At 23.9% G+C, this 26,204-nt stretch overlaps 1 protein-coding gene across 4 annotated transcripts in view; it reads right to left on the bottom strand.

The window, feature by feature from the left end:
• The window catches only part of LOC129612112 (homeobox protein homothorax), a 437,826-nt gene that overhangs the window by 308,753 nt on the left and 102,869 nt on the right, over nt 1–26,204 (bottom strand). For all 4 annotated transcript variants that reach the window (XM_055525634.1, XM_055525635.1, XM_055525636.1 and 1 more), the window contains exon 4: nt 11,474–11,524. In XM_055525634.1, coding sequence (XP_055381609.1) covers nt 11,474–11,524 — 51 coding nt within the window. The remainder of the gene's footprint in view (nt 1–11,473; nt 11,525–26,204) is intronic.

The following is a 26,204-nucleotide window of genomic DNA, read 5'->3' as shown; positions in this document are numbered from 1 at the left end:
GCACTTTTTTTCGCATATTTTTAATTTCTCATAAAAAACAAAAACGGGACAGAAGGAATCAAAAAAAAAAAAAAAAATTGCGTTAACTGGTCAACTTTCTTAGTCTAAAAAGTGTTTGCTTTTAAATTTTGCTGTTGTGTTGTTCTTTAAAATTTATAATAGGATTGCGCTGTTCTCATTTAAAATTTTTATTGCTTTTAACGCATTTTAATTAATTTTTTTGTCCTCTTTTCACTCATTTATTTCAATAACCGTTCATAGAAACCAATTGTCTCTGAGTTTTTCTTTTTGCCAGTTTTATTTTTTGTTATTCTTATAATTTTGTGATTTGCAATTTTAATTTTTAATGTGAATTGCGATCCAGAAATTTACATTTTACAGGTTGAATGATGCTTGATAAAGAAAAAGAAAAGGACAATTTTCTTAAAACTCAAAGATAGTTGAATAAATGAAATAGAGAGAAAAAACATAACCACTTTTAAATTATGATGCATTCCCTGACTTATGCTGAAGGTTTATTTTTTTTTTATGAAATGGTTGAAAATTTAAATTTTATCACATTGTTTTAACCGCAGATTTTTATGTGCGACAATTTTATTATTTCTTCACAATTTATAATAAAATTAAGTCATAAAAAAAAACTTTTTTTTAATTACATAAATGCTTTGTTTTTATTTTTAGTTGCATACCTATAGGGATATTATAATATTCAAATTTTATTGCATAAACACAGGGGCACTTTAGTATTTCTTTAAAGTTTTTGCTGAAACAATCATTTTTGCCCAAGAAGAAGGAGGAAATAGAAACACACAAAACTCGAAAATTTTTTGTGACTCTTATGCTAATTAATTCTAACCCTTACTAACTCTCCACCATCCTTTTCTTCCCACATCAAATGATGACGATTTTGCTAGGCAATCAGATAACCGCATTTTCTGCATCTAAATTATGATTGTTTTGGCTCTTTCGTTCAATATTAATTTGAATGATAATTGATGCTTGGCCTAAACAATTTATCTGATATAAATTCTTTTTTACGATGATTAAAACTTAAAGATATACTAACATGGGTAAAGGCTATTTATTACATAACACCGTTAACAATCGCCTCAAAATCAAATTCAACATCCAATTAAATTGTTCAGGAATTGTTGAAATAATGTCAACTTGATCGTTAGGTGCGCATGTACCTTATGACTGACTTATCTTTGATTTGTAGTTTAAATGACTAACTTTTTATAATTGCATATTTATAGGAGTTTTCCGGTACTTATTCAAAAATTGTTTAACTTAGGTCTCCTCAAACAGAAAAATAATTGTACAATTATGCAATTTTAACTCGGAAATCGTATCACTTATATAATATTAGAAAATATTCTTTCAATTAAATATATTTTAGAAATACTAGTATTTTCCTCCGGACCACTGTACCATATACCATACAAAAAAATTTTACTCTTGATAGATTATATTTCGCTTATCAAACAAAAATCTTTATGTTTGTTCGAATTTTAATGAATTCAGTTACAATAAGTATAGCAATGGTTTTTGTTTTATAATGATTCTGCTTACTCATTCATTCTAAGTAAACGAGCACGAATATTATACTAGCATATATGAGCACATATGTATACACAAATATATTATTTGATGACTTAATTTGCGTCTGAAGCCTATAATCAGGTACGTTTATTCTTGCACAATTACAACTTGAAGAATTGATTTTTCTTAACTTTAATGAATTTTTTGTCATAGTGCCGGAATTTTTCTTAATTTCTAAATTTTAATGTGAAATTTTATTATATCAGATTACTAAGTGGATTGTTTTAATTCAAAAAAACTTTTGTTTTATGAAGAAAATAAAAATCAATTTTTTATTTAAATTATAAATGATAATGAAAATATTTTGCTTGCACTCTTTGCGATTAATAAATGCAAAAGTTTCGAATATACAGGATGTCCGAGACTCAATTGTATTCCCCAAGCACGATGATAGAATGATTTCAAACGAATAAAAAATGCCTAGTGACATTTTATTTTTGAGGCTCTCGCTCACGAGTTAGTTTTGGGACTCTTGTTCACTAGTTATGGGGTCTCAAAGTCGGCATATACGAAAAATGTCTAATTTAAACGACGGTTAAACGAAAATTTATTAGAAAAATTTTTGAAAATTTTGATTTTGCAATTTTAAATATCTCTAAAACTAACTAAGGCCACTACAGGAAAATGTCACTAGGGGTTTTTTGTTCTACTGAAGTCATTCAATCACCCTGCTTTGGGAATACCATTTAGTCTCGGACATCCTGTATATAAATAATTTTTAATCTCCATATCCTTCTAAATTTTAACATTAAATTTTTATTAAACCTTTGAGTTAATAAGGCGAATATATAAAAAAATTGTTTCTTTTAACTAATTGAATGGATGGTGAATTAAAAAATCCATCAGCTTTTAATGATTAAAACTATAAATGCTAACAAAACCAGCATTAAAATAATCAAAATTTAGATTTTTATCCAAAAATAAAAATAAAATAAAAAAAAAACAAAATTGAACATTATTTTATAGATTTTTGTAGTTTAAAACACTTTTTAAATGTACAGGTGTGTGCACAGAGAGAAAGAGAAAATTGCAAATAAATTTTAGAAACAATTATTTAAGCAAAAGTTTTTTTATGAAAATAAAAAAAAACGACCGATAAAAATTATATTTGCAAATAATTAAAGACGTTAATAAAATTTCTTTTTATTAAACTTGCATATATGTCCAAAGTATATGTACACACGTTGTACATATAAGTAGTAAAAATTTTATTATACAACGACTAAAGGTCAATAACATAAAAACTTCATTAAAAAGTTGGGTGTAAATTATACAAGAAATTCAATTAATCCAATCAAAAATAATTAAAAATATTAAATATGGTAGTCATCATAACTGTTTTTTAAATTTTTATAAAAAGATGTGTAACCTTAAGATTTTAGAAATTATTGTTAACTAATGTTTTTTTTTATATAATGAAGTTATACATAGAAATACTGGGGGGCTTTACTCTCATGGAGTTCATCAAGAGTGTAGGTCTCTAACGTGTGTTGTAGGACATGCTCCGCACTCAGGTAATGGGCACAATTGATCGTTATACATCGCTGCGCGGTACACTCTTACCCCGATTGTATAAATCTACAAATCCACGTTATATTGTGTTTCACCAAAGAATCATTTTTCTAATTAAAATTGTTTTTCCAACTCTTATACGTTATTTTTTTTGAATTCCTTAAAATTTATTTTAATAAAATTAAAAATAATGTAGTCGGTTAAAAGCGATCAATATCACTTTTTGACAAATTTTTTTGGAAACAAAATTTTACTCAAAATTTAATTTTTTAATTACCGCACCCTGAACGTTAACCGAAGATTTTATATAAAATGAGAATAGATAAAATTGAAATTATCTTGAAAAAAGCTCATCAAAGTTATATGAAATCTGTTTGAGTCACTCTCGCCATTACATTCAAATTCAGTGAGATTCTGGAGATGGCAGTACAAATGATTAAATAAAATCCATTCAAAATTCGTCGCTTGGCGAAAATATAGGTAGTGTAAGTCAATATTTCAGATAATTATTTCTTAGTGTTGCAAACCAAGTGGAGCAAATTATTCATGCAAATAAATTATAAAATAAAAATTTCACCTGATTTTTCTCTCATACATAAATATTTAAATCAATTTATTGATGTGAAATTTTTAATTAGAGAATGTGCATACATACACGTACATATATATTTTAAAATCAATTTGTTAATAGCGCGCGTAATTAAACTCAAATTTAACTCTTTTACTTATTATTTTTTTCTGTATTTGCTGTTTACAACTTACATGTTCTTGTAATATTTTGTATAATATGTATGTATGAAACATATACATATGTATGTGCATATGAACACATCTGGACACAAAATAAAAAATATCGCAACGAACACACACACACGTTTACCTCCCTACATAAATTTCATACAACAGCCCTTAAATATACCCTAATTTGTTTTATATTTTTAATGGTTAATATTTTCTTTTTATTATTTCAAATAAAAAAAATATATTTTTCTTAATGTTGTATGGTACTCGTACAATTTAGTTAACAGTTTTTATTGTTAAAATTATATAACTCTGTAATTTTTTTCAACTTAATTATTTGTACTTTGTTTGGTCATAGTCATATGTACTACTCGTATTCAGTTTTTATATTTAAATATTGCCGGTCTTCTCTTATAACTTCTTCGGAACATAAATTTTTACTTTTTTTTTTTTATAATTTTATGTTATGCTGCCGTGAACATTTTATACTGCTTTTTATTAACAAATATTTTTCTTATATTATAAATTTCTACCATATACTATTTTGTGTGTATACTATTATTATTGTTATATATGATTATTATTACTATTTTTTATTGCATATTATAATAGTTAGTTTTGAATTGTCGTCATCGTCTTGGGTGCATATTGTTTATATGTGTACAATATGGGGAAATTATGAACATTTATGATTAAAGCCTAGTCTTTTATTATTTGTTTTTATTATACGCAAATGAATATATTAGAGATGTAGACCTTATTTTTATAAGCCTATATATACAATCATAATACATGATTATTTTTATAATAAGTTATACTATATAGTTGTTATAATGTTTATAAATATGTGCTTATGTTCATCAAATACAATAAAATATATATTTATATGAGTCTAGAAATATGTACGTGAATAAGTATAAGTTATGAGGCCACCTTCTTTTTTATTTTGCGAGCCGAAAAAAAAAATTATTTAAATATTAAAAGCACTTAAGTTATTGTCGGAGAAAATTCAGAAAATATTTTAGTGTTGTTGTTTTTTTTTTTTTTTGTACTTTTATACATTAAAAATTGAAAATACGGGCGTTTAGCGATATATGAAGAAAAAGATTTTTTTCTAATTTCATATATGGGTAGATTTTATAGCATCTTAAAGGGTCAATCATATCACATTCGAAATACTAAAAAATGGCATTTTTTTTTTCTTCAAATTTAATTGACAATATTATGATATCATCAAATTGATCAAATTTTTATTTTACCCATTCTCTTATTTTAAAATATCATTAAAAATTTTTATTGATATTTTTCTTTCCGAATTTTATTTATTTTTATTCTTAAGATTTATTTTTGATTCATATTAAAAATAGTATATTTATTTATTTTTTTCCAGTGTAATAAAATACTAATATTAAAATTTTAAATTATTGTTATTTAAGTGTTTATTTGCCTGTATAAGTTAATAAAATTATGAGTTTTAAGATATTAAAATGAAATTACATTAAATAATATTTTTGAGATGTAGGTGCATTGTTTTCCAAAAGAAAAACTTTATGAAATTTTTGAAGTTTAATATTAAATCACCGATTTATTATAGTGCTTACTATATAAACCGGTAAGTGTCATTTGAGTATCGCCATTAGTAAAAATTTATTGTAAAATTTTTTATGTTATTTAATATTAATGGTTTTAATGGAAATTTTGAAATTGAAAAATGAAATTCATCACTAAAAGTGAAATCCATATAAAGTGTGGGATGATGTCAAATGAATACCATCGAATCAAGCCATAGCAATTCGTAAAGTGACATGTTTTCGTTGAGGAATTTGAAATTTCTTATACATTTACTGTATAATATGATACCAGTAATCTTACTGCCTTTGTAGTGTGGAACGTAGTGGTAAGCATTATCTATACAAATTGTTACAATTTAATTGGATAAAATTAAGGACCAATTACTTATTGAACTATAAACATTTTACAAAAATTTTAATTTTTTGAAAATATTTTACACAGGTGTAACATCTTAATTATAAATCGAAAACTCACTAAATCTTTCAATATTTTAATGCTTTTTTTTTTTAAATTTCTAAATATTAAAATGAAAAATATTTAATCTCGTAAATTTTATTTTAAAGTCTTCCCCGAAAAATAAATAATTTCCGAAATAATAATCATCCCCGTTGTGCGAAATCTTCGTTAAAAAAATAAAATTGTTTTTAGAACCTTATTTTAATTTCAAATAAATGAAAAACATATTTTCAATTCGATGCGGTGAATTTGAAATGGGCCCAATTTTTATTATACTTTGTTTTTTTTTGTTTCCTCTCAAATGCTTTCAAAGTATTTTAAATCCGAAAATAGATTGGTTAAAATTTATCAGGCAGCAGTATTGTTTATGGTTAAAATATGCGCGCTACAGTGCTCATTTATACGTACACGTTTGTATGTACGTACAGATTTTCTATAAAGATCTTAAAAACTTTCGACCGATATTTCGATCAGGTATTAAAGAAGCAACAGGTTATTATATCAAATCACTCGTAAAAATCATTTTAAAGCTTCCCATATAATAAAGAAAAATAAAAACTTTATATATTGAGTATATTGAAATTTATGTGATCTTTTGTTTTTTATTGTATTTTTTATTTTTTTTTGTAAGGATTCATCTTCTTAGCACAATTAAAAAAGTTACACAAAAATGAAGAAGAAAAATAAACCTTTTTTTTTTTTTGTGGTGATTTGATTATTATAAGTCGTCGTCATCTTCGTCTCTTTTTTTTTTGCATTTTTATTCTTTTTGCAAATAAAAATGCATAAAAAACTCGTAAATGACATCCGAAGAATCTGCGGGAGTTAAAATATAACGCTAAAAAAATAAGAAGGAAAACAATAAAATTTAAGATCATTTAAATCAAGGGATTAAAATATAAAAATAAAAAAAATAAAATATTTAAGAGAATGAAAATAAATTTAAAAAAGAAATTCTTTAACAAAAAAAAGGATGCCTTACTAAAGACGTCACTTTAAAAAAAAAAAAATTTATATAGTTCTCACTAAAAAATGACATTAAAAAATTTATTTTAAAATTAATAATGTGTTCAAAAGAAATTCGTCATTTTAGAGAAGGATTATTCAAAATAAAAAATTTTTGCAAAATAATAAAGAAAAAATAAAGGACAAATTAAATAAAAAAAAATAAAGGTTTAAGTGGCTTTTGGCGTGTTTAATTTTGAAATTACATATTTAAAAAAAAAACAGGCAAGACTAAATATAGAATAATTAAATTTTATATTAAAATCATTAACATCGTATTTCTTAATTACTTAATAATTTTTATTAATTTTATTGTTCATTGCTAACCGTAAAGACCGTCGACTCTTAAATAACCTTTATATTGAAAGGAACAATTGTCGATAATTTACATTAACAAAATTTTGTTGATTTCTAAAATTCAAGATAGTGTTCCGGAACGTTGACTAAAAAAAATTAATTTTGTATGCATTACCCATTATTTTATACCCATTAAAGACCAAAGTTTCTCTTAGAAATAGTTTCTTAATTTCTAAATAGAAATAAAAAATACTGAATGTACAACTGAAGAAGTACGAATTTGGCTCTTAGCAGACTTTCAATTTATACCATCCGAATTCCCTAAAAAATTTTATCAGTTAATTTGTAAACATCCAGTTGCTCGCACATGATTTCTTCTAAAAATTAAGTGGTTTTTCGTACAATCACATGAAGCATATATATGCAATTTCAACATAATCTATTGAATATTTTCTTAAAAATTATCAAAGCATAGAATCGGCCCGCAGTAAATACCTAGTTTCCTGGCATATCGCAAAAGTTGATCACACTGTGAGATAACTGAAGCAAACTCGGATATAAATTTATACGAAATGCTATAAACCGGTTTCTAATACAAGTCGAATTATAGAACTTACACTTGCCTACAACAGAGAAATACATTTTCGTACTAAACTCGACATCCGAAATTCGGAACAGTAACATAACGTCCTTTATTGCATGCCCTTATTACTTCGAATTTTCATTGAATATAAAAAACGATCTCTTTACAATTTTAACTTGTACTGCAAAAAATTGTCCAAACTTCAATTAAAAAATTAATTCAATTTTTAATAATTAAATGCTCTTTAAGGTTAAACGTTTAATCATAGCATAAATTTTATTTTAAAATTAAGATTTTAAACTATATTATTTAAATAAACTTATCTAAATTGAACTACATTAAATCAAAAAAAATATACCAATATTAAAATTACGATATTTATTATGGGCAAAAAAAATCAAAAAACAAATATTTCATAAATATAAAAATTGACAGCAGCCAACATATTAATCATAATTATTAATAAGCAACAAGAATATTGCATGCTCCTGCATAAATCATAGTTTTTAAAATTTTCATTTTCAAATTCATTTAAATGTTAAAAAACCGAAGAAAAAAAATAAAACGTAAACGTCATCAGCTGAGATCATTAAATTCATTTCAAAAAACACAAAAATTTTAACATCTTTTCATTGTTACCGACCCGATCTGATCGCAATTATAATTGCGGATTCAATGAAATGGAGTATAGGAATGTAATACTAATATTATGATGTATAAACATGCCATGTATACCGGGCGTTCATAAGACTTTTGTAGGTGACTTTAATATTTTAGAGAATAATAGAGTATACTGTAGCGTATTTAAACTATAAAGTCAATAAAAATGGTAAACCGAGAATTATTACAAATTTAATTTGTTTTTTTCTCTTATTTTCTTTATTTTTGCATTTATTAAATTGCAAATCGGAAAACCGAAATCAAAACGCATTGAATTTTTTTTTTATTCTTGTTAATTTCATTAAGGTATACAACAACGCCGCGCGCTCCAAAACATAATCAGAAGCTTTAGAAAAAATGTAATTTTCTGATGCCAGATGTATTGAGTAATAAAAGCAAAACAAAAATATCTAAAATACAGGGAAAAAAAAAAACACAAAATTACAAATTTTTTTATTTGTTTTATATTTTTTTTTTAAATAGAAAATTTGTAGGTGGGCGCTCTATTTAGTTTTCTGCAACAACCATTAAAAATTATTTGAAAAAATGGAAAAACGCGAGGAGAAAACTTTTGTATTATTGTGAATTTTTTGAATTTTGTTCTTGATTTCTTCTGGTTTTGTTTTTTTTTTTTTATTTTCTAGTAATAAAATCAAATAATGATTTATTTATGGTTGTACTTTGTTGACAGATAAATTGCTTTTCATAGCAATTTTCATTTTAAACGAGTTTTTCTTTTTTAATAGTTGATTTTTAGATTTTTATTTAATATTTAGAAGTTCAATAATGTTTTTGGTATAGGTGAACAGTCTGGGACATAAAGACTCGATAAATTTTTGTAATTAAGGCAAAACAGAAAAAAAAGAACTTTTGGTTGATGTTTTTGGTTTAATATTTCAATATTTATGACCTTTGTATTGCTTTATTCCATATTTGTATATTGTCATTATACTATAATGCAGGTAGTATATATACACTATATATTATGTTTTCCTAATTTAGTTACATCTAAATTTGATTAACCCGACTTTAATTGCATTATTCGTAATTTAAATTGATTTATGCATATTAATAAAATTTATTACAGTACATTATTTTAGAAGAAAAAAAATATTCGTATTATTCGTAGATTCTAAGGGCACTAGAATGGGGCAAGAGGTCATATTCCCCAGGCCACCGCAACCATTCGCGATTTTTTCTAGTCTCCTAAAGCTTCTGCCTATAATCAACTTGTTCCAAGTTAAAAGCAGGAGACACCCCCAATGGCACTAGACAGGAGCTTCCGTAGGTTTAGGAAACCCTGCCGAAAACAATTGCTACGTCGGATACCCAGTGGAAAAGAATATACATGGCGATTTTGCTGCCGTCCGCACAAAATATGCACAAGGGGGAATGTCATTTCCCAAGTTTATTCAGGGGGCATATTGCAAATAACCTGTCAACGGGACAGATTATTTGTGTAAACTTAAATTATGTTTGTAAACTAATAACCACACGTAAATTAAATGTACTAACAAATAAAATTTCTTTTATTAAATATTTTTAAAAAGTTTTACTAAAAACGAAAAAGTCATAAGATCAGAATTTAAACATTTGTTGAAAATAGAATAAAATTTATGATTACTTTTATACATACAAGTAGGTACTAGATATTTTACAAAAATTTAAATTTGTAAATTGAAGAAAAGACAATTGAAATCTTTATTCGTTTATTATATACCTCAATTTAATTTTATGTGAGACTCAAATCCAAAATTTGGTAAATTTTGTAATATTTAAAAAATTCTAAGATCGAAATTTGTATTTACATAGTCTTTTTCAAGCAATAAATGCAGATCACAATTGCTTACCGAAGAATTTATTTAAATTTCATTATTATCGCCTTAGAAATTCGTTTAACATAAGAGCTTGATCCATTTAACATTATTACTAAATTTTTAAAAATTCCAAATTTATGACAAATAGACCAAAATTAAACGCATTTTCTAATTATTTCATTTTCATTCATTTATTAAAATTTTTTAAATGAAATTTTCAATTAAATTGAATTTTTATACGAATAGCAAGCAAAAACCTATGTATAACACTTATACTTATACATAATATTCTTAAATATCTTTAACTTTAAATGAAAAACAAAAAAAATTTCTAAGTTATTTTTAAAAAATGAAATTTCTAAATTAAAAATTTCATTTGAAAAATATTTGATAATAAATTAAATTTTTAAATGTTCATATTAGGGAAAGGGGTGAGTGACATCTTTTAACGTAACGGAAAATTAATTATATTATAAAATAAGAAAACAAAAATTAAAATGAGAAAATACAAATGAAATTTTACGCTGCGTTTACGTTCATTCTATTCTTTTTTTTTTTTAATACAAGAACAATATATTTTAATACAATTATGTTCTATATGTATGATGATTTAATAAAAGGTTTTAATGATTCGGTATTATAATATAAATATGTAAATTTTTATTTTTAATTAAATCTAATTAGTTCAGTTTACATTTTCAGTCGACATTTTGAGAAATTTTTATTAATAACACAAAAATGAAATTATGGAAAGAATTTGTAATACAAAAATAAAAATTTGTAGTCATTTTACCAGTATATTGACACTTAAATGACATTTTTACACACAGGAACTGGTTTATTTGAATACATAAGGTATAGACGTTTTTAATGTGCCGAAAATTGCTCTTCGAATATTCCCGATATTAGCGGCAAAAATAAATTTAACAAGCATGAATTTCGATCAGTGAATAATGATCTTATTTTTGAATACGTATATGCGTTTGTGCTTCGTAAATTATTTACATAAATAGATTTATATAGTGGATTCTCTTAATAATGGTATAAAGTCAGTAATTCACTATTAGAGATAACGTAACCTAAATTACTCACTATATATACAAAGGCAGTGCTTGTTAATGGTTATTTGAGCTGTTATTAACAATAATATACACATAATTTAGACCTTAATATTATTGAGTTGATTTTATAATTATTTTTTAAATTTTAATTATTTCTTTTTACTTACAAGTGAATCTACTTCGGGGTCCGCTGTGTAATAAGGTTTTTCTGAACGAATCTGCAAGAAACAAAAAAACAAAATAATAAAATTATTAAGTGTTAATTAATATAAATTTTTTTTTTATTAATAATATTAATAACGACAAATAATAATAATGATAAAAGAAATGATTTTCTTGGAAATTATTTTCAATTTTACAAACCATGAAAATTAAGGACCAACAATAAAAATCTTGAAATTCCAAAATAAATACAACTTTTTCTTTATTATTGTCTCCCCTGTTTGTTTTTCTCCTTTTTTTTTTATTTTGGAATCTCTCTCTATCTTGCATGATATGAGGAATTGTGCGAAAGCATGTAATTTGAATTTAACCGCAAACAACATATTTTTTTTTTGTTCTCATAAAAAGCAAACAAGAGAAAATCTTATTTTCAAGAGCAATTCTACGCGCTACCAAAATACGACCAGTTTTGAAAAATTCAATGAACTTTTCCCAAAAAAAAAAAACTATACAAAATAAAATTTATTTTTATTTCAAAACAAGAAAGGGACCAAAACATAAAAATATAAAAAAAAAGAGGAAAAACAAAAAGAGATTTACGAAAAATATCAAATTTCTTTGATAATTCTCTCTTTTTTATACCCTGCACTTCGTGAAGGGTATATTAACTTTGGTATGGAGTTTGTAACTACTTGAAGGAGTCATCTGCGGTATGGACATATATATATATTCTTGCTCAGCGTAAAATTCTGCGTCGATTTAGACATGTCCGTCTGTCCGTCCGTCCGTCCGTCCGTCCGTCCGTCCGTCCGTCCGTCCGTCCGTTCGCACGATAACTCAAAAACGAATAATGCAATCGACACCAAACTTTCACAAGTTTTTTCTTTTGTGCCAAGGACGAGCCCTATTGTTATTGGACTAATTCGGACAACGGGTTCGGGTAGCTGCCATACAACTCAAAGAGTTTATTTTAAATATTTCAAAAACCAATAAAGCTATAAATATAAAACTTTGTATACATGTGTCCAATTATATTCTACACATGCTCTAAAAATTATAATGGGATAGCTGCACCGGTTCGGGTGGCTGCCATACAACTCCAACAGCAAATTTTTTATATTCGGCAAAATAATAAAGTCAGATTCATGAAACTTGGCAGTCATGTGTCCAATTATAGGTCAAATATACTTCTGAAGTTTTAGAGGAATTGCTTTACAGGTTCGGGTACCTGCCATACAACTCCAGAAGCTAATTTTAAATATTTGAAAAAATAATAAAGTCAGATTCATGAAACTTGGCAGTTGGATGTCCGATTATAGATCAGATATATTTGTGAAGTTTTAGAGGAATTGCTTGACAGGTTCGGGTACCTGCCATACAACTCCAGAAGCTAATTTTAAATATTTGGAAAAATAATAAAGTCAGATTGATGAAACTTGGCAGTTGTGTGTCTAATTATAGGTCAGACATATTTCTAAAGTTTTAATGGGATTTCTTGACAGGTTCGAGTAGCTCCCATACAAGTCTTAAAGCTTATTCTTAATATTTGGAAAAATAATAAAGTCAGATCCATGAAACTTGGCAGTTGTGTGTCCGATTATTGATCATATATATTTGTGAAGTTTTAGTGGAATTGCTTGACAGGTTCGGGGACTTGCCAAACAACTCCAAAAGCATATTTTAAATATTTGGAAAAATAATAAAGTCAGATTCATGATACTTGGCAGTTGTGTGTCCGATTGTAGATCAGATATATTTGTGAAGTTTTGATGGAATTGTGTGACAGGTTCAGGTACTTGCCATACAACTCCAAAAGCTAATTTTAAATATTTGGAAAAATTATAAAGTCAGATTCATGAAACTTGGCAGTCGGATGTCCAATTATAGGTCAGACATATCCGTGAAGTTTCTATAGAATGACTTCACAGGTTCGAGTAATTGCTACACAATAACGAAAGGTGCAGGGTATTATTCAATCGGTTTATACCGACTGAAACGTTTTTACTTGTTTATTATTATTATTATTTTAATTTATATAACACATTAATATACTAACAACTAACATATTCATTTACATACGCACATAATATTCTGATGCAGATTCAACTTACATAAGTTCCAGTGCACACATAAATATTCATACACATTCATGCATACTTATTAATTAAAAATGGAAAATATTTTAAGTATAAAATAAATCTTTGAACAAGATCTGAAGATTTTAATCCCTGAATTCTCAAATTCATCATTTTTTGGAATGAGATTTTTTTTTTGTGTGCTAAGGGAAAAAAAAATAAATTTTATTTTTTTTTAATTTCGATTTTGATATCCAGATGTGACAAATGTGACAGAAGTTATTCTTTATTTAAAATTAATAGGAGAGAAAAGGGATAAAATTTTAGGAAATGGTTTTAGTATACGAGAGCACTAATGGAAATTAAATATACTTTGTAAAAATATCTCAAATTCTGTTAGAGGATTGCTAAACTTTTACTAATAAACACAAAAATTTTAATTTTTATATTAAAGAAAGCAGCGAACCCGACTGCGTTCCTTAAAATAATTAAATTTGAAAAATGCTCATATTTTAAGAGGTTTTCTCATGAAATCAATATTTCTTGGAGATAATGCATTAGGATGCTTCCTACTTTTGTATAATAAATTAAATGAAAATTTTTTCAGTTTTCTATATTTAAAATTTATTAATTGAATTTGAAAATTTATATGTAGGTACGTGTATAAAAGTTAATTAACAGATTTGAGCACATTAAGTGAATTTAGAAAATTTTTTGAAGGAAATCATGTTGTACACATTTAACAATGTAACTGATATCAAGTTGAAGATTTGTAATATAGCACATTTCCATTTTAAAATTAAGATAATTTAAATTTCAAATCTAAATTATGAAATGCTCTGTTGGAATTCTTTTTTTATCAATAATATTATACTGCATTCGTTTAGAGGAAATTCGAAGGTAATAGTTTGTATTACATTCCGTTTTAAATTAAACATTTGCCGTGAAATATTGAATTTAATTGATATTATTTCCATTTAAAATTATAAATTGAAATTTGGCAAAATACTATATCCGGAGATATATTATATTCTGGTTTGAAAACTGTTCCTTGAAAAATTTTTTTCATTTTTCATTTCATATCCTACTTTTAATTAAATTTTTTTTTGGATAATTGTTATATCACTAAAATTACTTTTAATATTTTAATATATTTACGATATATTGATTTTATTTCCCTATATTGCTATATTTAATTAGCACGCTAAACAATTATGGCATGCAAATGAAGCGTAAAGAGATAAATAAATAATATTATTTCTTCACACTTTTCCTGTATTGAAAACTTTCATATCTTATTGATTTAAAAATTACGATAAAGTCCCAGATGCATTTTTAAAAATAAACGAATCACGTAAATTCATGAAAATTATTAAAAAATAATTTATTTTTACAGTAAGCAACAAAAAATTTCTTACGCTTCTTTAGATTTTTTCCTTTTTTTTCACTGCATTGAAACTTAAGAAATAAGTTTTGTGTATTTCAAAGGTGCATTAACATTAAGATGAAGAAAAAGAGGACGTCTTGTTTAAAAAATCATTTTATTTTTTTTTAATTTTTTGATTTTTTCTTTATAAATTTATCTTTATTTAACTTAAATATTTTCTCAATTTGTGTTTTTTTTTTTTGTTCTTTCAGAAATGATTAATGAAGTGCGGGATGATGATGCTCTTTTTTACGACTTTTTTTTTGCCTCATTTTCATTACTCTCAGTCATATGTGAGACTTAAATTTTTTTTTTATATTTTGGAATATTTTTTGCATTGAAAAAAAAAGATGAAACAAAAAAAAAATTTTTTTATTATTTTTTAAATTTTTATTCATTTGAATTCTTTGGTTTTGCAAATTAACATGAAAATCATGTGTTTTTAAAGAAATAAACACTCTGTGCCTTTGTTTTGGGGGTTTTGTTTTCATTCCTTATAATTTTAATTTTTGGTGTTTTTTTCTTTTTCGTGTTCTAAATATGGGAATGAAAAGTAGAAGGTCATATTTGAAAGAATATTTTTGCACAAAACTATACTATAAACTTTATTTTCTAAAAATAAATGCACGGATTGCATATAGAATACGTTAATTGGATAAAAATAGACTCGATTAAAATTGTATAAATGATGAACTAGAAAACTACTTTTATTTAAAATGTTTTGAACCGGATAATCTCACAAGTATTTATATCTCATAAGTATTTACTACTATTTCAATTATTTTTAATAAGAATACCTGATAAGTACTTCAGTTCATATTAATTCACGAAAATTTCTTAAAATTACGAGTACGGTGACCACTGCAATTTTCGTGCTATTTAAAATTCAATTTGTACAACAATTATTTTAAGCGTTTTTTAAGTCTATATTAAATTCATCTTGATCATATATTATTATTGTATGCGAAACTAATAATAAATAATATTTTTGAAATAACATACACACATAGTAATATAGAAGACTGCCTAAACCAAAATTAGTGGATTTAACAACATTCAAATTCAAAAATTAGAATCATTTTGAAAAATTTTGAAAATTTTTCATCAGCTTCTCTAAAAGTCTATAGCTAAATAAATTTAAACTAAGTTTTCGAGATCATAGTAAAATTTTTCCAAGAAAAAAAATTCACTAAAAATTTTTAATTTCATCGCCTTAGAATTTTCTTGGAATCAGGCGAATTTTACTGAATTTTATATTTGTGTTCAAGTTCCGAAATATTGAAAACTCCTAATTTTGTACTCAATCGACTTAGGTGGTTTTGCCTTAATTTAAAAGGATTTGTTAAGATTTAATGTACTACTATTTAGTAGACCCATTCGATTATAAAGTTATTAACAAAAAAATTTATAACGATTTATTTTTTAATTTTTAAAATTGCATATCCAATTTTCTTTAATATAAATAATTAAAATATTTCTACTAAATTCTAACTCTTTTAAAACTCATTCCACTATAAATTAAAATCCTATATACTTGGTTAAGACTAAAACACCTTGGTATTTAATTTTGCGACTTCCTATCGGCATTTTTTTTTTTGCTTTTATATTTATTTAATATTTAAAACAAAAACGTATAACACTTTTGTAATCAATCATCTTGTCAAAAATCATAAAATGAAGTCAAAAATAAAAAAAAAAATTATATAGAATATAACAAAGTGGAAAATAATTTTCTTCAGTTGATTATAAGTTTCTACTCCTCTAATCATAACTCTTTTTCTTTACAAAAAAAAAAAACAAAAAACAAAAATCTGTAGCCCAACAATATTATTATTTTTTAAAACTATTTTAGTGAAAAAATCGCATTGTTATATTTTTGTTTTCTCATTGTTTTAGCTCTTTCTGCAGCAATTCAAAATACATAAGCATTTATGTATGAGTGTATGTTTAAAATTTTATATTCCAAAAATATTGTTATACGTCCACATTAATATGTGCATGATTATATATAATTATACTATGTATATATGTACATGGAAACAAATACACCTTTAAAAGGTAAGTATAACAAATTAAAAAAAAAAAAAATATTTTCGTCACACTTGGCTAAAATTCTAAAAAACAAAAAGGATGATTTGAGAGCAATTTTTGTGATAAAATAAAAAACAAAAATGAAAAAAAATATATAAATTGTTGCGAGAAATGAATGGATGGTTAAACCGATAATAGGATAAATATAGGTTAGAGTTTTTAAATTTAAATTCACCTTATGGGACTTTTTTAAATAAAAATTATTTTAACGATTATTGGAGGGGATTTCATTTTCTCTCTTTCTTTTCATTTTTTTTTTGTAATTTCTAACCTATAATTATTTTACTCTTAAATATTTGATATTGGAGGAACTTTTTTTTTTTTTAAAATTACTTAAATGTTTTCTCATTGGTCTTATTCTGGAATTAAATATCCAATATACTAACAGTACAATTTTTATAATATAAAAAATTTTTGTGGGGCTCGTATGTGATATCATTATTATAGGGCCGAAATTTATAAGTACCAGAAGGCCAAAACGGTTAGGCACTGTGCTTAGTTCTAAAACTAGACGCAATGAAATATTTTGGTTGGAACTATATAACATTTTTCAATATAAACATTTTGACTTTCAAAATATCAAATAAACTATTATAAATAAAACGAACTGACACAATATAACAATTAAAATATATTGTAAAAATAATTCACGTATAATAAAAATTAAATAATTTTTGAAAAAATTTGTATAACTTAATAACTTCCGTGTACATATAAATATTCTTACTATATATTATGTAGGTATTATGTAATTACTTTTTACTACAAAAATATACATTAAAATTATTGTAGATATGCATATAACATAAATAAAAAAAATTACCTCACAACATGAAAAGGAATTGAATTCTTCACAACATTTTACTCTATAAACAATAATTATTAACATTTTAATAACCCAAACACAATATTACTTATATACTGTACAATATGTACATATCCATTTCGACTTTTTAAAATTATTTCAAATTTCTTATATAGATTTAAATAATAATTACACATATGTACGTATACAATATGAATTGATTTCCTTGAGTTTTTAAATAAAATTTAAGAAACCTTAAAAAAAAAAGAGTCATAAAAATCCAATAAATCAACAATGCTATTTAAAAGAAATTTTTCCTTCTTTTTTATTGTATTTCAATTATAAATTTTAAAAAGAATCTTAAGAATGAATTTTTCCAGAAATATTCAGGTAGAACATAATATAATTATTATGTATATATATAAAAAGGTTTGTACGAAAATTACATACCATAAAAATAATAACTTTTAAAGGAAATTAACTATGCTTTCTCAATATTTTCAAAAATTAAAATATTTCTTTATGAAATTTGTAAATATTGTAAAGTGAAAAATTAAAATTCTTTTGAAAAACATTGTATTGTTAAACACTAATATATGAATGTATGTACATATGTGTGTAGTATGTATGAGATCGTTACGTTAATAAATGAATTTTATTGAGCATAACTAAATTTAAATAAGGATATTGAAATGGAAATATTAATTATATCTTGTTAAAATTCGAACTAAATAAGCAAGCAATACAAGGTTGTTAGAAAACATTTTGAAAACAGTGTTATTAAATATATTGTTGTGGATCTTCATGACGTACTATATATATAAATCATAAATTTTCTCTCTTACTTATACTCAAATATTATTGAAATATTCTCTCATTTGTCAAATTACTATCACAATTTCTTTAATTTTATTTTTGTTAATAGAATCAGGGTTGCCATTGTCAAGAATAGTTTGTAATCATCTTTGAGATTAAAATCTTATCAGATTAAGAAAAAAAGTATAAAAATAAATGCTTGTAAATTCGCGACCTGTTAACTTCAATATATTGCCATATTATATTTATACCAGTATGAACGTATGTCCGTGTATCTGTCCCAACGATAATTCAAAAACTGAAAAGTTAAATTCAACAAATTTTCAGAAATGATTTATTCTAGTAAATGCCAATATACTAATTTAATTGAATGTAATAGAGATGGTACTCAGCTGCTGTACAAATTCGAAAGTTAATTGACATTATCTTATATAGGATTTATAGATAAGTTGTAATATTTAAATTTCACGGAAGCATTATTTGTTATTAGGGCTGTTATGTTTAATAAAAGTCAATGAAATTGTTCGCTCTCTTAATAAGAGTGGGAAATCATCAAAAGTGACTAACAATTAAAATTTTAGCCTTGATTAAAGTTATTCACAATTCAGTTTATAAGTATGAATTGCTGAATTATGTATTAACACGGTATTATTGTATTTTAACAACAAATATTAGAATAACAACATTCACAAGTAAAATTTAATTCGATTTAAGAATTTATTTCAAAAACTTTTTGTTTCAAAATGTTATGAATGAAGATAATCAAGATTTTTTATTTTCATGTTTTTCCTATATTGAAAATTTAAATAATCTAAATCAAGATTTCTAAAAATATCTTTCTCAAATAACAGAGTGCCGCTTTCAAAAATTAAATAAAATAATAGAGAATCATATTTGAAAAGAGAATTAAAAAGAAATAATTGAGCGACTCTCTGAAAATTTATAAAAATATAATGAAAGTGTAATAAATATTTAATAAGTGTACATATATAATTAAAATATTGCCATTTTATACTTTAAAACAAGATTTATACGACCCTAGTTACATTTGTATTACACATACCCTTACATGTTCGCTTATATAATTTCTTTAAAAATAAAATTATCATGCATATTAAATTTAATAACTTTTAATTATATTTAAATTTTAAATTTGCATATTTTTTTGAAAAAAAAAAATGTCCTTTATATTAATTGGATAATTATTGCAATGTATGTACATATGTATTTATTTATTTATATGAGACAGTGAAAAGTGAGTTTTAACATGCGTAAAACAATTTATTTTTATACCCATGAAGAACTTGTACATTGTGTAGCAATCTACATAATACATTTTGCGTACACAACAATTAACATTCAGTAACAATAATTATTGTTATGGCATCCTGAGGTATGATGATTACTATGAAGAATTGTTAAGAAACGTTTTTATTTTTTAATACGTGTGCGCAGATAATATTGTGTAAGTAGTTTAAAAAAAAAGTCTGGCATCAATTTCACATTAAATTAAATCGAATTTAATTTTATTTTTCTGTTTTGTTTTGTAGTTTTTCTTAATGGCTTCTCAATATTACACTATACCATCATGCAAAAATCGAATATCATCATTATTCATAAAAATAATAATATGGAAACGATTTAAGAAAAAAAAAAAAAAAACAGGTATTCAAAAACAATTTTTTTTTTGTTTTTTGGTTTCCATTTTTTTTTTTTTGTTCCTCTTGTTTTGGCATTTCAGTCTTACTTTATTTTGAATATTTCAACAAAAATTCTAAAATGAGGAAAGAATGAAACCGTGAATATGAAAAAGCAAAAAAAAAAAAATGAAAAATACAAAAATATTAACAAAAATTAGTTGAAATGCCTTTGAGCTATGATATCAGGTTTTTTGTTTTTTATTTCATTGCCTTCTCTCTCTCTTCAACATTGTTTTGTTTTATTCTTCAACCTTTAAAATTAAATTGCTGATTCCATTATTATAATCATACATTATTATTGTTATACAAAATCAACCAATATTATTTTGCATCTTTTTTCTTTTGGTTTGGTTTGATCAACAACATCCACCACAACAAACATTCTGTTTCATTATTGTGTATAACAAACACGACTTCTCTAACTCATCATTTTCATTCCAAAATTTATGTGTATGGCGGTGAGAAGACCATGTATGTATGTAAAAATATGAATAATATCAAATCTTTTTAAAATGAATTTTTTTTCTGAATTGAGCTCATTACTTAACAAACTATTGTGTATAGTATTCCACAGTTTCTTATTTCCTTTTTCAATCCGCTTTCAAATTTATTTATAAAAATATTGAGTAATAACAAAATAGAGCTTAAAACTAAGTATGTGTTTACGGCATGTTGCATATACAGTATATATTGAGGAGACAGAATTAAAAGGACAAAATGGAATCACGCAAAAAAAATTGTATTAAAATTTTATTTTCAAATGTTTTCGATTAGTAAATGCTCGCACCTACATACATAATTGGTATAACAATTTAACCAACATCTACCTAAAATATTCATTTAATAGATTCAAATGTAATACAGAATGTTTCTATACATTTTTAAATAACGTTGTACTATATCGTATAACACACACAAAAATTTGAATAAACTGTTATAAACTGAAAAATAAATAATATAAATATTAGGAGAAAAATTCAAAATTGCAAAAAAAAAAAAGAAAATAAAAATGTTCAATGATCACCTCTCCAAGTACATTTTTGTAATAATGAAATTTTTTCTGATCGCGCAATATATAAATATAATTGACGCACATACATAACTAGTTTATTTATTTAACTCAACATTTTTATGATATGTTTATAAACATTTTTATATATTTTGTTCAACACATATCATAAATGGATATTCTATAATTCGATTTGTTCAAATGAATGTGTGTTGAAATTTATGACCTACATATTTATGATAACTCGTTGCTATTTTTTCTTTGATTTGTCGAATTTATGCTACAATTATTAAGGTAAAAAGTATGTATTTAGAAAAACTAAATTTTTGTATTCGCTCTATTAAAAATGTATAACACTTTTTTTTAACTAAATGAGTATGTTATGGAAAACATAATGAAAATTAATTTTCGCATTTATTATTTTAAATTGATTCTCCATCTGGTGGGTAATAAAATCATTTAAAAGCGAGAAGCGAATTGAATTCTCGTATAGAAAGAGCAATAAAACAAAATATTTAATCCGATATTAAAAATTGCTGAACGTTCTCAAATATGGCATAATAAATTGAATACCGTTCCCGTCAGTTTTTTTATATAAAATGGAAAAATATTTTGTAATATTTTTGAAAATATTTTAATGTTATAAATTTTAGTATTTAATATCAAAGAACAAGAAGATATTTACATAAGATATCTGTACCTATCGTAACAATATCTAATTTTTAGAAAAGCAACATACATTCTTTTACGTGTAATGCTCGTTAAATCTCGTTCTCAACATATTTCCCAATAACTTTATCATTATAAATTTAACCTTATAACATTTTTTTTTATTATTTTTAAAGTACATTAATTTTTTTATAATTTTCATGATATACACATTACCTACAAATCTATGACTGGGGAAATTGTAAAAAATTATCTTAATTCTTTTACACACATTTGGAAGCAATAGTTGTAGAAAATCTTTAATAACTTTTATGACTTTTTTAAAAGATATACATGCATATAAAACTTTTAATTTGTTATACTCGTACTCTTAATATTTTATATGTACCAGGTATATTAGACTGGCAAATAAGCCAGTCTATATATAGGATATAGTTGCTTTGTCCATCAATGTGCTGGAGGTGATGGGATATAACTAAAAGGTACATACTTATATTTGTTGGCTTTCAGTATAGAATTTAAAATTTCGAAATTGATTTTATTCAGAAAATAAAAAAGTTTTATAACAACCCATAACGTCAAATGACACTATTTAGTCTTTGTTCCACTAGAAGGTTTTATACTTTTATGTACATAGGAAATAAATTCCAAATTTTCAATAATTAAATTTATTTAATTTTTTGGCAGTATAACAGTATTTCCATATAAATAAGAGTTTGGGTTATAAAATACTTACATTGAGCACATAAATGGAGAGAATTGAGCTTAAGTAATATTTTCTTATATATAAGTATAAGTATCTGTTACATTTTTAAGTCATACATATGTACATTACATCTATACAAAATATTAATTGAACATAGAAGAAACATTTGAATTGAAATAAACTGAGTTACAGTATGTATTCAATTTTTACCAATTACCCTAGATATAAACGAACCTAGATATAAATACCTACATAATATACATTTGCTGAATATTGTATATGACATACATGTTATTCTTGTTATTTAATATGTAAATTCGTATATATATGAATGTTTGTATATTTTGCATGAAAATAGGTAATTAAAGTGTTAAATTATTTAAAACAATTTTTCCTCTTATTTTTAAAATACAAGTTAACCTATTAATATTATAAATTATGTACATAATATAAACATACATACATACATTAATTTATTTATCTCTTTTTGAACACAAAATCTAAAATGTTTAGAAACATTCCATTATTAAAATTGAAAATAAAAATGAAAAAAAAAAATAAATAAAAGTGAAATGAAAAATCTTGATTAAATTTATTTATCTTTAAAAGAGCACTTATATACTAAAATTATGCAAATATATAAATAAATTAATTCATATACATACATAAATATATACATGTATGTATATGTATATATGTATACTAAACTATAAAATATAGTAATAATATAATCATGTAAAATTTATACACTTCATATTAACATCTTCCATTTACAAAGTATATAACTAAAAATATAAGTGTTATACATATTATATATGCATGTATAGTTGTGTGTATAGGGATATTATAACACTCTTCGGTATAAATATCCGTGTATATTTTTAATATTATTTTATTTGATGGTAGATTTAACCTAAAAGATATTACAGAAAAATAATCGAGATGCAAAAAGACGACGAAAGCAAAAAAAAAAAAAAGACTGTAATAAAACTTAACAGAAATAAAAAAAAAAAGTAAAAACAAAATTGTAAAAATAAGCAAAAATAAAAACAAAAATAGACGAATGTCTTTGTCATGTCTCATTAATTTTGTCACATCATCGTCATCAACGCAGTCAGCAATAAGAAAACAGAAAAACAAAACAAAAAAAAAAAACATTCATTAAAATTGTAGAAACAAAAATTTGTCTATAAGCAATATACAAATATATATATATTTGTATGTATATACAAATATATAAACACTCTCATTCTCAATATGTATACACAAAATAATACTCTTATACACAGGCTTGTGTATGGTACAAAAAAAAAAATAACATGAAAATGTTAGTATTTAATGTTATACCGACAGTATATAGACATTTTTTTTGTATATAAATAGAGGCTCTCTTGTTAAAGCAGAGGGTATGTATAATGTTCTCTGATGTGCCATGCCAGTAAATATTTTATAATACAATTACGATTAACGAATTTATCTATACACACATATATACATGTATAACAATATAATATTCTACAGATTACAGAAATGCTTGTAAATTTTTTATTTTTCAAATATTCTTAATCAAGTTAATTCGAAATAACATGTGATCTATAAAATGAAAAAATGTTGTTAAAAAATTTATTATAGAAGAAAATGATGATTGTTCAATTATATTTTATTATTGTTGCAGAAGAAAAAATCAAAAAATCAAAAAAAAATTTAAAAATATAAAATGTTGATAATCTTTTATAATGGATCTATAAAGTATGGTTAATCTTTATGTATCTACATACTCACATATATATGTATATTATTGTGAATATATTTATTCACAATAATACATATATTTTTTATAAACGAATATAAGAGAATTTTCTAAGTATACATACTAGAGAATTAAATTAATCCATGCTAATGAATAGTTACAACACCATTTATTTTTAATTCGTATTCATTTTTGAACTCGTATAACATTTTTATTATTGAACTCTGTATATAAAATAATAATTATAAATGTTTTTTTTTTTTTTAAATTGGTATCAGAATTAACCTTCATAGTTTGCGTTTTTTTTTTTAATTAGCTTAATTGCTTCAACATTTTTATATTGTATAACATTATTTTTTAATATATTCTCTGTACTTACTTGTTGAAATGAATTTTATTCAATTAATTCAAAAATAATAAGTAAGTACCCATAATTTGTTTAACAAATATTTACTAATATTACAAAAATACAAATGTGTATATATTATGAGTACATACATATATATACATAAATAATATGTATACATAGAGATAATGTGATTTTAATTCCTTTAACTAATTTTTTAAATTACAAAATTTAAAAAAAAAATTTAATTTAATCTCAAACTAATAACACAATTTTAATGTATACCACTTTAATAATAGCTTTAATATTAACAAAAGCACAAAGTTCAATTCTACATAATGTACCTTATTCTTATATGCATATATATATATATATATATTGCAATATGTATGTATATATATTTTTATATACAAAAAAATATAAATTTATATGAACGTATCTTTAAATTAATTGCATAATATTAAGTGTTATACACATACTATATTCACAGCAAAATTATATTGCATGTGCAAACACAATTCATGCAGATTTATACAAGTACATATTATTAGTATATTGAATGCGCAATTGCCGCAATTGCAATAATATTTTAAATATGTGTTGTTAAAACATAAAAAAATGTTGCTAAACATTTTCAATACAATACGTTTTTCTAACGGAATGAGAATTTGCCGAAGGCTCTTGTAAAACTTTGATTTATTTTATTTAATTTTATTATGATTTTATTTTTATGTTTTTATTTTTTTTTTTGGTTGGTTGTATTTACGGTTGCGATCAATTATTTTCGCAGTAAATTAAAAAGACATTTTTCTAAATTTATTTGAAAAAATTTATTTTTTTGTTATTATTTTATAACATATAAATTGGTTTAAATGTTTGATAGCTCTAAATGTTCCGTATGATTTTCATGTCAAAATAGAATTTTTGGGGTTAAGGTCATAATTTTGTTGTATGTATTATTATTTTTTTTAAAATGTCTTTTTTAATATTATTATTATAGCGCATATTATTTATTAAATTTATTTTAAGTAGGTAAGTTTATAACAGCATGCGACATAATAAGTACGAGTATAAAAATAGATTTATAAAAATTGAATGCATATATTATGTATGTACATGTGTATATGCAAAAATTTTATAGTAAAAATTATAGAACAAATTCCGGAATTATTGAAATTAATAGTAGTCGCAGCTCAAATTTGTATTCCTTTTCAATTTAATAGTACTAAATTTAAATTTCAATGGGAAATAAGAAAAAAATTAGCTTACAATTTTAATTCAAATAAAGCCAATTGTTCACAAGTTCACCAGCACTACCAAAAGAGAAGATTTATCTTCAAAAT

Source organism: Condylostylus longicornis, unplaced genomic scaffold (assembly GCF_029603195.1).
Source record: "Condylostylus longicornis isolate FDR11 unplaced genomic scaffold, ASM2960319v2 ptg000055l, whole genome shotgun sequence".
In the NCBI taxonomy this organism is placed as follows: domain Eukaryota; kingdom Metazoa; phylum Arthropoda; class Insecta; order Diptera; family Dolichopodidae; genus Condylostylus; species Condylostylus longicornis.
Note: the sequence above shows the minus strand (reverse complement) of the source record. Positions and strands in the feature narration are given on the sequence as shown.